The sequence below is a fragment of the Alligator mississippiensis genome, chromosome 3 (genome assembly GCF_030867095.1).
Source record: "Alligator mississippiensis isolate rAllMis1 chromosome 3, rAllMis1, whole genome shotgun sequence".
Lineage (NCBI taxonomy): Eukaryota > Metazoa > Chordata > Crocodylia > Alligatoridae > Alligator > Alligator mississippiensis.
Window position 1 is genome coordinate 281,574,682 of NC_081826.1, and position 14,869 is coordinate 281,589,550.

Consider the following 14,869-nt stretch of genomic DNA (forward strand, 5'->3'; position numbering starts at 1 on the left):
GCCTAGCCAGGGCGGTACCTGGGGTGGGGGCTGTTGTAGGTGGGAATGTACAGCCGCAGGGCCCAGTCAGGCAGCAGGACTGAGCCACAGATGTCTTTTCCTGGGGGGGGGGAGTGGGGACAGGCTCCTTGCTGCTGTGTGCACTCATGGGGAAGGGGGCAGTGTGTCAGGGAGGTATGGGGGTGGGTACATGTTCATCTCTCCCATCTCCCCAGTTCTGCGCCCATAGTGGGGCACGGGACTGCAGCCTGGCCAGACAGGCACCAGGAAGGAGCTGCTTCTGCAGCCCACTGGATGGGACCTGGAGTGGGGAGATGGAGCAGGGCAGGGAGGCTCAGTGCTGCTGCCACCAGAAGGATTGCCGTGCTGCCATGGTAAAGTACCCCCTGCCCACCTGGCAGCAGCAGGGAAACACAACTCTGCAGTGCTGCAGTGCATCACTTTGGCAGTGTGACTGGCATGGGGTTCTGGCAGTGGTGGCAGCACAGAGTTGTGCCTCTCCCCCACTGCTGCCAGGCAGCAGGGGGTGGTGCCTCACCTTGGTGGCCAGGGTGGTGCGGCACTCCCTCCCACACCGGGTCCCGCCCACTGGACTGCCTGATGCTGATCCAGCAAGGCTGCAGTCCAGTGCTCCGCTGTGGGTAGAGAAATCTGGGTGGAGCATATGCTCCCCTTACCTCCCCCCCCCCCCCAAAAAAAACCAAACAAAACCACAAAAAAACAAAAAACGTATCACCTAGGCATTACCTATGTCCATCTTTCCCCTACGCTGGGGCCGGGGGGGATGGAGAACAGCAGGTCAGGAATAAGGGGCACCAGCACACCTGGAGGCAGTGGAAGACTGCAGGTCAGAGTGAGGGGCACCAGCAGGGCTGGGGTTTGGGGTACTCTGGGTTGGGAGTGGGGGGCAACAGCATGGGTGGGGCACCAGCATATCAGGGCTGCTCCGTGCCACAAAGCAGCAGGGAGACAACCGCAGCGGGACCCACATCCTGGTGAGTGAAGGGGGAAGGGGAAGCTCTGATTTTCCTTGATTTAAAAAAAACAAAACAAAATCAAATGCCAAATATATAGGTATTTAGGATTTATTTTATTATAATGATTGAGGCACTGCTAGGTTTCCAAATTGCTTTAAAATTGTAAATATATCAAGTAAACATTATCATAGAATAATAGAAAATTAGGGTTGGAAGGGACCTCAGGAGGTCATCTAGTCCAATCCCCTGCTCAAACCAGGATCATCCCAGCCAGGGGTTTGTCGAGTTGGGCCTTAAAAACCTCCAAGGATGGAGATTCCAGCACCTCTCTAAGTAATCTGTTCCAGTGCTTAACCACCCTCCTAGTGAGAGAGTTTTTTTCTAATATCCAAACTAAACTTCTCTTGCTGCAACTAGAGACCACTGCTCCTTGTTCTGTCCTCTGCCATCACTGAGAACAGGTTAACTCCATATTCTTTGGAACCCCCCTTCAGGTATTTAAAGGCTGCTATCAAATACCCCCTCAATCTTCTCTTCTCCAAATTAAATAAACCCAGTTCCCTCAGCCTCTTCTCATAAATCATTCCCCAGCCTATCACCATTGTTGTTGCTCTCTGCTGGACTCTCCACTTTGTCCACATCTTTTCTATAGTGGGAGGCCCAAAACTGGACACAGTACTCCAGATGTGACCTCACCAGCGCAGAATAGAGCAGAATAATTACCTCCTTCAATCTGCTGGCTGGCAACACTTCTACTAATGCAGCCCAGTATGCCATTAACCTTCTTGGTAACAAGGGCATGCTGCTGACTCATATCCATCTTGCTGTCCACTCTGACTCCCCCAGTCCTTTTCTGCAGAGCTGCTGCTTAGCCTGTTGGTCCCAAGCCTGTAGCAGTGCATGGGATTCTTCTGTCCTAAGTGCAGGATTTTGCATGTCCTTGTTGAACTTCATGTCTAGGTCACTCTGAATCCTAGCCCTACCCTCCAGTGCATCTACTATTCCCCTCAGCTTGGTGTCATCTGCAAACTTGCTGAGGGTACACTCCATCCCATCATCTAGATCATTAATGAAGATAATGAACAAAACCGACCCATGGGGCAGTCCACTTGATACTGGCTGCTAACTACACATTGAGCCATTGGTTACTACCCATTGAGTCCAACAATCCAGCCAACTTTCTATCCACCTTACAGTCCATTTATCCAACTCATAATTCCTCAGCTTGCTAGCAAGAATGCTGTGGGAGATGCTATCAAAAGCCTTGCTGAAGTCAGGGTATATTATGTCCATTGTTTTCTCCACATCCACAGAGCCAGTCATCTCATCACAGAAGGCAGTCAGGTTGGTCAGACATGACTTGCCCTTGGTGAATCCATGCTGACTGTTTCTAATCACCTTCTTCTCTTCCAAGTACTTAGCAATAGATTCTTTGAGGATCTGTTCCATGCTTTTTCTGGGAACTGAGGTGAGGCTGACTGGTCTGTAGTTCCTCCGTCTTCCCTTTCTTAAAGATGGGCATTATATTTGCCCTTTTCCAGTCATCTGGGACCTCCCCTGATCGCCACACATTTTCAAAGATTATGCCCATCAGCTCTGCAGTTGCATCCTGAGACAACTCCCTCCGCACCCTTGGATGCATGGATTTTTAAACAAGAAACCAGGATCTCTGTTCATGAGTCTCACGATAATTTTGGTGTTTGGCCTAATGGCTCCCTTTCTGGAGACAACTGATTAAGTGAGAAATTCAACTTTTTAAAGTAGGTTTCCAACCCTAATTGTTGCTGAGAAAAAAGGGTTGAAACCCAGTTGTGTCCTAAATGCTCCAAACCAAAAGGTAAATAACAGGAACCCAATACTTTTAACTTAAAAAAACAAACAAAAAAAATTTACTTTGGGGTGGATGATTAGTGTTTGCAAATATTTAAGGTTGGCAATTCTGAATTAACCATGTATTAGAAAGTAGATTATCAAAATATAAAGACCATACTGTGAAAGAACTTGCTTAAAGAGCAATTGATGCGAGATGTTTCATATTTACCACCACCCTACTACAGAGCAGCACTGCAGTATTGTGGAAAATCACTAGATTTTCAGTGAAACTGAATTGTGCACACTCAGCTATCAGGTGTATGATGCACTAATGCATGATAAATAATGCCGATATTGGCAAGGACATTGTTGCACGTTTGTTTGTTCTGAAGGCCAGAATTTTGAGAATTTAGCAAATCTGTAAAAAAAAAAATATCTTCTTATCCCTCCTCCCCTCCGCGGCCTTTGATTTGCCCATCTGTAAAAATAGTTTCACTCCTAAGGCTGTGATCCATTTCCCCCAGATCCTTTTACTGTAGCAGCATGAGAAGGGTACAGAGGGTGATCAAGATCTCCAGGTTAAAAATCTGTCAGCCTAAGCCTAGAAAGAAGCATTTGGAGCAAGCCAGTATACATTAGTGATGTAACCTGAAAGAGCAAAGGTGCCTTCAGAATATCCCTACAGGTGAGAAGGGGAGGATGGCTGGTTTTACTCTGATGCTTGTCCCCATGGAAACTTGCTGGGGGCATTGTAATCTAGCTTTCACCTGAAGGATTGAAGGAAGAGGTGGTAAGCAGAAAAGAACTACAGATTGGTCCTAGCATAATGGAAAGAAAAGGAGCAAGAATGTAGCTGCAGGAAAGGGGTAAATTGAATGGCAAAATGCCTGATTCCAGAACTGCAGAGTCCACAGGATCTGAAAGAGAGTGGTGTAGTTTATTATTCTTGGAGATGCTGTGGTGGTCAAACATCACCATATTTATTTATATTCAGCATGCCTTCTCAATCATATCACTACAACTGTCTGGATTAGAAACAAACTCTGTTAAGATTAAGAAAGTTATCAGCCCAAAACCAAATCTCTTCAGTCATGTCCTACTGGTTGAAAACCTCTTTTAAATGGAAAATTCTGTAGAAGCAAAACAAAAGCATGTTACCAATCAAACTAGAAGTTTCTGTTTTCACGTTCCTGGCTTTTTAACTATTAAATACAACTTAACCAAAATCAGTTGTAAACTAGTAGCTTTTTGTTTTAGAAATGTAAAATGTTATATAATTTTGGTCTGCCATGCTGATGATTTAGCTATTGTAATTGATGCCTTACCTGTTAAAAAATCAAATAATCCTCTGCCTTTTGTATGTCATGTTAAGAAATTATCTTAATTCAGTTGAAACCACTACAGATCAATCGTAATCTTATATTGGGTCTTTCCTGACTAGTCTTATACTATCTGTTTCTGAGCATTTTTCATTCAGTTCTGGTGCTTCTGTTTACAGTGTCGCAGGGCACCTCAGTGCCTGCTCCTAGGGAGTGGAAACTGCCAGGGAGAGAGCGCCCTGGCAGAACATAACGAGCACAGCTGCGGGTTGCCAGGGCAGCTTATGTGAGTCAGCTGGCCAGAAGAGGGCAGAGCCTGGCTCTCATAAAGCCCAGGGCTGAGGCCAGGCTGGCAGTTCCCTGCCAGCAGCCAGAGGGGCAGGAGCTCCTGCAGTTAAGATGGGAGGAAAAGCTTAACAGCAAGTACCGCTCGATCAGAGTTGAGCAATATTAAGTTATAGCCAGGCGGCTTTGAGTTGAGTTATAGCCTGGAGGCTCGAGTTTATGTTCGGCTTTGATATTACACCGGTGGTTTGGGTGAGGCTATAGGGGTTGGAGGAGGCCTCATAGGAGACCCACAATAGCGTGGGGATCCAGGCGCCAGTGAGGGTGCAGTATTCTCAGGGGGAACCCCGGTGCCAGTGAGGGCGCAGCGCCAGTGAGGGCGCAGCTTGCGGGGCGTAGACCCCAGCCCCGGAGAGGGGTGGCTTTGAGAAGCCCCAGCGCGGGCACGACGAGCCCCAGAGAGGGGGCAGTGTTATTAGGAAGCCCAGTGCGGGCACGGTGAGCCTCTGAAGAAGGGCTAGTGCGACGAACCCCAGAGCAGGGTAGAGTGCTGCGGTTGCCCCTGCCGAGAGGGGGTAGTGGCACGCTGAGCCCTGGGAGAAGGGGGCGGCAGTGCGGTGGGCCCGAGAGTCAGGGGGTGTTACCGAGAAGTCCCCACAGTGGGCACAGAGAGCCCCAGATGGGGGGCTATATTTTAGCCCGAGTTCGGGCAACACTATAGAGAAGGCCCCAGAGAGGGGTAACATTACAGGGAGGCCCCGAGTGGGCTCAGAGAGCCCAAGAGAGGGCAGCACAGAAGAGGCGGCCCCAGAGAGCGGGGCGAGAGTACATAGAGGAGGCCCGAGAGACGGGCCGTGTACATATAGAGAGACATACCAGCGTCTATCCCATCAGCGAGGCTTGGGGCGTGGTATTAGGGGTGGTAGGAGCCACGCGTAGCCCATAAGGCTAGGGTGCCTGGGGAGCACCCATCATACCGGGAGACCCCCAGGGGGTCCAGGAACACATGGGGACAGAGGTCCCAGCTAACCGTGCCCAGGGAGTCGTAAGGCAGCCTCCCAACTTCATCTAACCATCAAAGACGTGGCGGGCAAGAATAAGAGAGTGCCCTTGGGCCGGACTTGGCATGGTGAGAGGGACCTCAGGGAGATCACGGCCCTCCTGAAGGACCCCACCATGACATACAGTATTAAAATTCAGGTTTCTATTTTTCCAGCTCCAGTGCTAGCTAACTGTATAGCACATCTTCAGCTTTTAGAAAGCTGTTCTGCTCATCGTGCTGTCAGAATCCAGACACGCTGATTATCCTTCCTTCATGTCCAGGCTTTGGAAATTTGAAAACAATGGATTATATCACTCCTTATGTCAAAGTTGCTGGCCAGAATGAACTGCCTTTGTGACTTCCCAAATATTGATGTCTACCCAGTATTTGGTCTTGTTGCTGAATAGCATCTGAAGTAAATTCAAATTTACTAGAATCCTGATCTGTAGGGAGGGATGGGGTTTTTGTCTGATGGATACTATGAATTTTGGGATATGGGGTAATTTTAGTAGTCATGCTTTAACACACTTTTGTGCAGTCTGGTGGTGGTGGTAGACAGGACTGCAATTTGAGCATAGGATTGGAAGCAAGGAATTGTGCATTTCTGTTCCATATTTAATTCTGGTTTTGGCCTGAGACCAAAACATCTTGATTTCACTAGAGTTCTGTAAGGGTTAGTTTTTAAGTACTTTGAAATGACCAGCATTCATGTAAGTGTTCAAACAGATGTTAAACAAATACTCTTTTCTTTAAGAATGCCACAGATGTAATGCCAATAAATTTAATTTAAAATTGTCCTTGAGAATGGGTCTTCATTAAGACACTCTGTAATTGAATTGATGCATGGCCCAGTAGTTAGTGCTGTGTTATTTAAAAAATGCTACTGTATCTGGAATGCAGGTCTTCTGCAAGATGTCACTAATGAAAGATGAGTCTTATTTAATGTTACATATTTCTGCATAGTTTGCTTACCTTTTTAAAAAGATTGCTGTTTGCGAAAGAGATTGAAACTTTTGTAGAATAAAGGGAACATAGATTGCAGTTTATCACTAAGAAGGTTTAAATACAGTTACCTACTAAATGTCCATTAAAAAAATTAAATTGCACAATGTACTCCATTTAGTCATCTCTAAATTCAGAATTCACTCTGACCACGTAAGGTAGTACTAGTCCTAATTTTTGCCTAGTGTTTACCTATAACAGTGTTTCCCAATCTTTTCCAGCCCAAGGCACACATACATTAATAAAAATCTTCCACCTCATGCCTGTTAAGTCATTCCCTATCCTCATACCTATTGTAGCTCATTGCCATGGCAAAATTCCACAGCATGCATGTTCATTTCTGACTGCACGCTTTTGTGCCATGGCACACTGGTTGGGAAACACTGACCTATAACAAAAAGTAGTTACTTGCATATTGATTAAGAGCGTAAGAAGTTTAAGAGCATATTTTTTAATTTCACTGCCTACTTTATAATTTAGTTGAACTTCATTTAACTACATAATTGATGCCAGAGAGGGTGAAGTGGAAATGGTTGTTAAAGAGTTGCACTTAGAAGCTTTTATATTGATGGGAACTAATTAATTTCTGGGTTGTTATTAAAAGCTTTGAAAATAAGAGGAGATGGCAACATTGAAGAGGACTAGCTCCCATTGTTTTCAGGACTGCTGTTGCTACCCTTATAGTTAAAGAGAAGTTTCATATTCCTAATATCCAACATAAATCTTTTTGGCAAATTTAAATTAATTTATTCTTGTCCTTACACTGGTAGACATGCGAAATAATCCATCACTATCCCCTTTGTAACAACTTTTTGAATAATGGGAGACTACCAGTAATTCATTCCCCACTCTGTGGTCTATTTTTATACACTATTAGTCTTTCTCCATTCCTGGTAAACTTCTCTGAACTCTTCCCATTTTGTCTACAAAATTTATTTTAAATGTAGGATAACTAACACTATATAGCACTCCTGCTAAGACTGTATCAGGCCAGGTAGGGTGGGATAATTACCTCTTGGGTCTTACCTAAAATACTTCCACTAATAAATCCCAGAATGAGATTTGCCTTTTTTTGCAACAGTATCACATGGTTGACTCAGTTAGCTTAGGGTCCATGAAAACTGCTAGGTCCTTTTTGTGTCATATTACCACCTACTTAGGTAGTCTCTTATTTTGTATTTATGCCTTTTGATTTGTTTTCTTTTCTTCATAAGCGTAGGATTTTGTATTTATCTTTATTGCCTTCCATTTTGTTGATTTTTTGGGGGGGGAGGAAGGCACCTCTCCAATTTATTTAGAACATTTTAATTTGAGGACCATAGGACTGGAAGGAGCTTTCTGAGCCATTGAGTCCAGCCCCTGCACCGGTAAGTTGGTAGACAGCCATTTACCAAAAATTCTCCAAAATCATAATTTAAACCAAAAATGCCACCTTCACATCCTTATGCACATAATTGGAGACCCCAAGAACACCTAACAACATGCCATATGTAAAAGCAAGGAAGATGAAAGGACTGCCAATTCTCATACACTGCAATGACAGGAAAGTTAATATATGATCCTGTTTTCCAGAGTGCTTAGTGTTATTTGTAGACTTTATAAATGCACCAGTCCACCATCTTTTTTTTTTAGCCTACTTGTTGAATACAGATGGGTCAAGGACAGATCCCTGTGAGATGTTGCTTGAAGTGGGTCTCCCAGTTTGACAGCAAACTCTCAATAATTACTCTAAGTAGTTTTTCAAAAAGTTATGTTCCTACCTGATGTCGATTTCATTTGGACCCTATTTCCCTTGTTGATTTATAAATATGTCATGTGGGTGTTGGGACAATGTCAAAAACCATATTAAAGTTAAGATCAACCCTACTGCTTTTTTATCTTTTCAGCTAGTTAACATACCAAAGAGGGAAACTTGATTTGTCTTCATCCGTTTGCTTGGTTTTTTTGACAAATCTATAATGGCTGTTTTTATCTCTCTAGTGCAGGGGTTGGCAGCCTATGGCTTATGGGCCAAATGTGGCCTACACAGTTATTTTATATGGCCCACAAAGGCAAAAGGCTAGGCAGCAACGGAAAGTGGTGGCTCCAGCTCGTGTGGTAATAGTATGGGCCCTGTTTGGGAACAGCTCACATTTGGAGCTAACCTGTTGAAGTGGAACCCCATTGCAAAAAAGGTTGCTAACCCATTTTTAGGGCCGGATAAACTGATAAACTGATAAAACAATCCATATGAGTGCTTCTACTTGTGATATAAATTGACAATAGTTGAGTTTAATTTTTTTGCACTTTTTAATAAAACTATTTTCCTCAGGGGAGAGAGGTTGATTACTTGGCGTTTTGAAACCATGCTGACTTGTAAATAGATCTTAGCCTTTACACTAACTTTGGTCTTTATACTAATCAAGTTGAAACAATCTAGATGTTTTATTTAACTCACTACATAGCTATATTTATTCAGAAAATGGCTAATGATGTATTTCTTTTTACAATTTCTTTTTAATGTTGATGGGTCAAAGCTTTATTTAGATGGCTAATGAAACGCGATTAAACTGCAGTTAACATAGCTATCCAGCACACTTAAGGTTAACTAAAAACATTCTGAATTGCCAAAGAAAAAGTTTATTAAACCAACATGTTCTGCATTAAAAGTTTTCAATAAATACGGGAATTATTAATTGTAGTTAGTGAATTGAGCTGATGTTTTTGGTCAATGTCTCCTTTAAGACATTAGAAATAGTAGAGCTCTCTCAATTTTTATTTATAGATTGGAAGGAGAGGGGAAAAACATTTGTGTTTGTTAAACTCCCGCTTGGTTTCTCAGCTTGGAATGAGCTAAGAGTTTAAATAAATAGTAAAATAACTAAAATGAATACAGTTTTCTTTAAGAAGAGGCCAGTGTTGTCGAAAGCTGGTTTACACTTCAAATTCTGTTTTTAGACACCAGTTCATTGGGTCAGTTTCCTGAAAACTTTGCCACAGATGTGTTGCTTAACATTTATTAAGTCATGTTAAAGTCATATTGCAGGTTGTCATAATTTCAAGTTTAATTCTACATAGATTTATGTAAAAAAGATGAGAAAGATTTAAAGTCCAAATTTACCTTGTTTCTTTGGAAAATGTATTTTTATTCCCCCCAGTTGTGAGAATACAGGTGGAGTTTTCCAGTTTTTTCATTCTAGATGTTAAGGTGTATAAACAAAATCAGCTAATACACTTTTTCCCCCATCAGGTTATCTGCAAGTCAGATGCTCCTACAGGGGATGTTCTACTTGACGAAGCTCTGAAGCATATTAAGGAAACCCAGCCTCCTGAAACAGTGCAGAACTGGATCGAGCTACTTAGTGGTATGATGTGGACATTGATTATTTTATTTACTTATATACTTTCTAGTCTAGTGATGGTATACAACTCTGTATTTATTCGTCTATCATCACTAGATTAGAAAATAAATTGCAAGGTCTTCAGGGAAAGAACCAATCTTGTAACATATCTCAAACTGAGGCTAAATCCTGCTGCTAGCCTTTGAGCAGTATAAGGGTACGAATAATTGTTGATCTTGATGAGGCAGTGGTAGAAGGGATCAAAATGCAAGTTCTGAGGATGTCATTTGCCTGGCTCATCAAACTTTGGAAGCTAAATATTTGGATGTACAACAGCTTTCTTCAAGAAGAACCATCAGTTGAATAGAGTTGAGTTCCCAGATAGTTATCTGAGTGAAAAGAGAGTGCAGTTCAGGTTACATCCTTATAGGAGTTCACACTTTGGATTCTCCAGCAAAGAAAGGGAAGTGAACCAACATTTCTAAGGCAAAACACAAGAACTCAAATTATGTTGGAGCTTTTTGAGGTTATAAAGGAGTGGTAAAGAACAAGGCCACAGTTTTTAACTTTTCATAACTCATCTTTTTAGCCAATATTTTCAAGCTTGACTGATCAGGGTAGTCAGTTCTAATCTGTTCAGAATGAGGGATGCAAAATGAATTATTCGGATGCAATTACCTTGAAATCTTCCCACAAATTGATATCAGGTGTGGAATGCAAATTGGATTCTCCCATTACTGTAGAGGCAATTAACATTTTCTTTACTTAAATCCATGACAATTGTCTGTCTCCACTTCAATGTATCAGTTAATCTAAAATGAAAAGGGAATTCCATTATTGAATGATGATAGTCTTTTAATATATAATGTGTTTCATCTTGCTGAAGCCAAGACTCATTAGAGTTGCTTGTCTGTTGTTTTAAATGAAATGTATACCATCTGAGGAACGGAATACAGGTAGGGTTCAAAAACACAAACTATACTATATACCCTGAAAAAAGAAATGGGGGGGAGAGGGGGGAGAAAACTCTGTTGTTAAAAGTATAGCATGCCTTTAGAACAGGCCTTTGAATTCTAGGATGAATTTATATGAATAAAAAAAAGTATTCCCTTCGAATGGGTTTTCTCATGGGCAAGTTGTATAAAGTAAACTTAATCTGAGAAACCTCTCTGACTTTTGTTTCCTTTCATTTTAATTGTATTCTTTTCTTCCCTCCCTCTCTGTTTCCTTATCCTTTTGCTTCATGTCTTAACTTGCATTCAATTCTCTCTTATTCCAAACATACAGAAATGGTTGGGGAGAGGGAAAGGAGAGAGAGAGAGAGAGAAATGACTAACATGAGTTCTGGATGTCCTTTCTTAGCCTTCTGTTCTGTGCATTGCCTGTAAGCAAGTGCTAGGCCATGCAACCTTGCAGTTTTCGAGGACCATTAACCATAGTTGTCACTAACCTTGCAAATATTTCTATAGGCTTGAAAGGCATTTGATTTTCTTATCGAAAACACATCTTCTATATTAACACAATCTCCCTCCCACTCTGGGCCCGTTAGGTCAATACTTGTGCAGGTAATGTACTTAATGAGTCACCAGCACTTTACATGCTCCTTAAGGGTATTATGTACATGTCCTAGCTCAGTGGGGGTCCAATTGTTTTGGTAGGCCTGCCACAAATTAGCCCTGCACCCTCTCCAAGTGTCACTCCCATCTTCCTTCCTGTGCCTGGTCTGCTGCTCTGCTTTCTGCTTCCTTACCTGTTCTCCTTGCCACATTTGTTGCTCTGCTTTCTGCTTCCTCCCATATCTGCTACTGTGCTGGTTTTTCCCTCCCTGATCCACACACACAGGCTGCCCATACCACAGTTTGGTCACTTCTGACCTAGCCTACCCTGCTAAGCTTTTTTTCTGAGGAGATTTGGTTTAGAGAATCCCCAAACCAACTATAAAATACTAATGCTTTAAAATAAAGATGATTGACCCAACCCATAATACTAGCATTTATTTATAGCTAGCTTGGAGGTGGTAGGGTTTGGAGATGATTGGTTTAGCTTTTACCTGTGCTCAGCACCAGCTTGTAACCTGCCCCACTGCCAGCCTGGGCTTTACACCTGCCCGTCGGCGGCAGCAGCTGTGGCCCCACTGCTTGCTGCGCCAGGCAGTGTTGGCTGCTGCTGCATGCCCGGAGCTCGTGCACTGGGCAGCCCACAGTCAACAGTGGCAAACACTGCCTGGTGCAGCAAGCAGTGGGGCTGCAGCTGCTGTCGCTATGCACAGCCCTGATGCGTGATCCCAGAGCTGGTACAGGACCCAGGATGGCAGTGGGGGCGAGTTACAAGCTGGTGCTGAGCACGGGGGAGGTGAGGGAGCAGCCCCTTGCTCACCCTGTGCCCAGTGCCCCACACTGCAGCCGCTTATAGCCTGCCTGTGCCGCTTCCCACCCCCCCATGCTCAGTTTTTCTCCGGGCTCCTTCCCGGCACAGAGGAAAGTGGCCCCTTGCCTGCCCCATGCCTAGTGCTCCCTGCTGCACCTGCTTGCAGCCCATGTTGGGCTGTCCTGAGCAGGCACAGGCACTCCCAGGCAGCCTGTGAGCAGCTGCAATGCGGGTCCCCAGTCACGGGGTGGGCGAGGGGCTGCTTTTGCACCCACGCACTCAGCTTTTCCCTAAGCCACTTTTCCCCGGGGTCCGCCCCTGTCCTTCCCTCCCCCCTTCCCCCTTACCTATGGTTCTGGCGCAGGGCAGCCCATGTGGTCCCAGGCCAGAAGGCCCTGCTGTTGTGGGAGCCTGCTGGGCTTCCCTTGGATCCTACTGCCTTTGGTTTCTGTCACTTTTTACAGGAACCAAGGGCAGAGAAATATTAATTTTCTAAATTTTTTAGGGGTCCTGCGGGCTGGATAGAATGGCCTCGTGGGCCAAATCCGGCCCTCAGGCCATATTTTGCCGACTCCTAATTTAAGGCCACATGTTTGTCAATCTAGAGCGACAAAATAAGGTGATCCATGGTGAAGAGAGGAAACATGGAAATATGTTTGTCAGAATATTATTACCTCCTGAGAACACAGCACACATCTGTCTAAATCTCTACAGCAGTGGTTCTTCACCGGAGTGCCGGCACTGCTGCAGGGTGAAATTGCCCCATGCGCTTATGCTTTTCAGGAGGTACATTGAAACCAAACTGAAAAGCAGCTGCAGCAGAAAAGTGTGCCTACTTGCATTATATTATGCAGGAGGCAAGCATTTCTGCTGCAGCTCTTCCTGTTTTGGCTCTACCGTGCCTCCTGAAAATGGAGGTGCATAGGGCAGTTCTACCTGGTGGCAGTGGGACTTATCTCTAGGTCAGGGGTGGGCAAAATACAGCCTGTGGGCTAAGGCCATTCTATCTGGCCCATGGGGCCCCTAAAAATATTTGGAAAATTAATATTTCTCTGCCCTTGGTTCCTGTAAAAAATGACAGGAACCAAGGGCAGTAGGACCCAGGGGAAGCCCAGCGGGCTCCAACAACAGCGGGGCCCGCCTGGCTCCACCCCTCAGTCAGAAGCCCCTGCCGAGGTTTCTGGGCTGGGAGCATGTGGCTGCCCTGGCGGCGCAGGAAGCTCAGGTAAGTGGGGGCAGGGGACCCCGGGCAAGGAAGCGGGGGGGGGGGGGGGGAGCGGCCCCTCCTACCTGCGCTGCAGCTGCTTGCAGCCCGCTTGGGACTGCCTGTGTCCGCTCCGGACAGCCCCACATGGGCTGCAAGCGCCTGCAATGTGGGGCGGGTGAGGGGCCACTTTTCCCCACGCTCAGCAGCAGCTTCTTCCCTGCTGGCAAGCAGGGGGTTGGGGCTGTGCACTGCCCCCCACCCGTACCGCAGGGCTGGGGGGCACGGAGTGAGCAGGCGGGGACCCAGTGGGAGCACAAGGGCCCACACTGGTGTCCCAGGGCCAGTGCCGGTGGGGCCCAGAACAGGGTGGCAGGAGCACGGGGTCCCAGTCAGCAGGGGCTCTGTGGAGCCAAGCCAGCTCCTCGCTCCCTGCTGGTGCAGCCCAGCCCGGCTCCACAGACCCCTGCCAGCCTGCGCCCCGCTTTGGGCCCCACCGGTGCTGGCCCTGGGGCATTGGTCCCAAAATGGTGATCAGGGGATGGGGCACCTGTCAAGGGGCGGGGCTACCCATGCAGCCCTTGACAGCCTGCCAAAACTGGGTAAGCGACCCTCCACTCAAATAATTGTCCGCCCCTGCTCTAGGTAGAACTGCCCCAGGCACCAAGAGATACATCGGAGAGAAACTTGGAAGAGCAGCAGCAGAGGTGGCGTGCTTACATGCCTAATGTAATGCAGGCAGCAGCTGCTTCTCAGTTTGGCTCCTGTGTCCCTCCCGAAAAAAGGCATGCGGGATAGTTCCATCTGTCCCACAACCCTCTTTTCTGGGAGATGCTGTTTAGGGGCAGACCTGTTCAAGGGGTGTAGCACAAGCACATGCTCTTGCCACAGCCGTTTCTTGATCTTGGGGTGTGGTGTGAGGCGTGTGGTACAGTTCCACCTGACTGCAGTGGCAGTTGGGTGAATGTAATATAATGTGGTATTGTATTGTATTATATAATATAATACTATCTAATATAATTATGATGAACTAATCAACAACTAACATGTTCCTTTTAATAATATAATTATAATAATTTTATAATATGCATAATATATTGGCATTTAAATTATTTTTAGTGATGCTAAATTTTGAAGACTTTTTTTTTTAAGCATGTCATGAATCAAAAAGGTTGAGAACCACTGCTCTCTAGAGGGCAAACTTCTGTGTAATTTAGAAGTTTGGTCACAAGGTGTCACCCAACTACTACTGATTTTATTAGCACACACAAAGTTGTGTTTGAGTAGTACAAACAGCCAAAAGCAAGACAATAATTGGCTACATAACCTATTTTTATTTAGGCATATCTGCATTTAGTGCCCCCTGAGGCTGTCATTTGGAATGAGTCAGAACTCCCTCAAAGACCTGTGTTACTCAGTAGATAGTATCATGGAGCCGGAGGAGCTGTGGGTTCACAGCACCCAAGTCATTCACTGCAGAACTTCAGCTTTTGCTTAGATAAGTAACCTGGGATAGCATGTCCTCTCTTTTCCTAAGCATG

At 45.2% G+C, this 14,869-nt stretch overlaps 1 protein-coding gene across 2 annotated transcripts in view; it reads left to right on the forward strand.

Moving 5' to 3' along the window:
* GOLPH3 (golgi phosphoprotein 3) overlaps positions 1 to 14,869 on the forward strand; it is a 58,129-nt gene that overhangs the window by 40,129 nt on the left and 3,131 nt on the right. For both annotated transcript variants that reach the window (XM_059725247.1, XM_059725246.1), the window contains one exon: positions 9,667 to 9,781. In XM_059725247.1, coding sequence (XP_059581230.1) covers positions 9,667 to 9,781 — 115 coding nt within the window. The remainder of the gene's footprint in view (positions 1 to 9,666; positions 9,782 to 14,869) is intronic.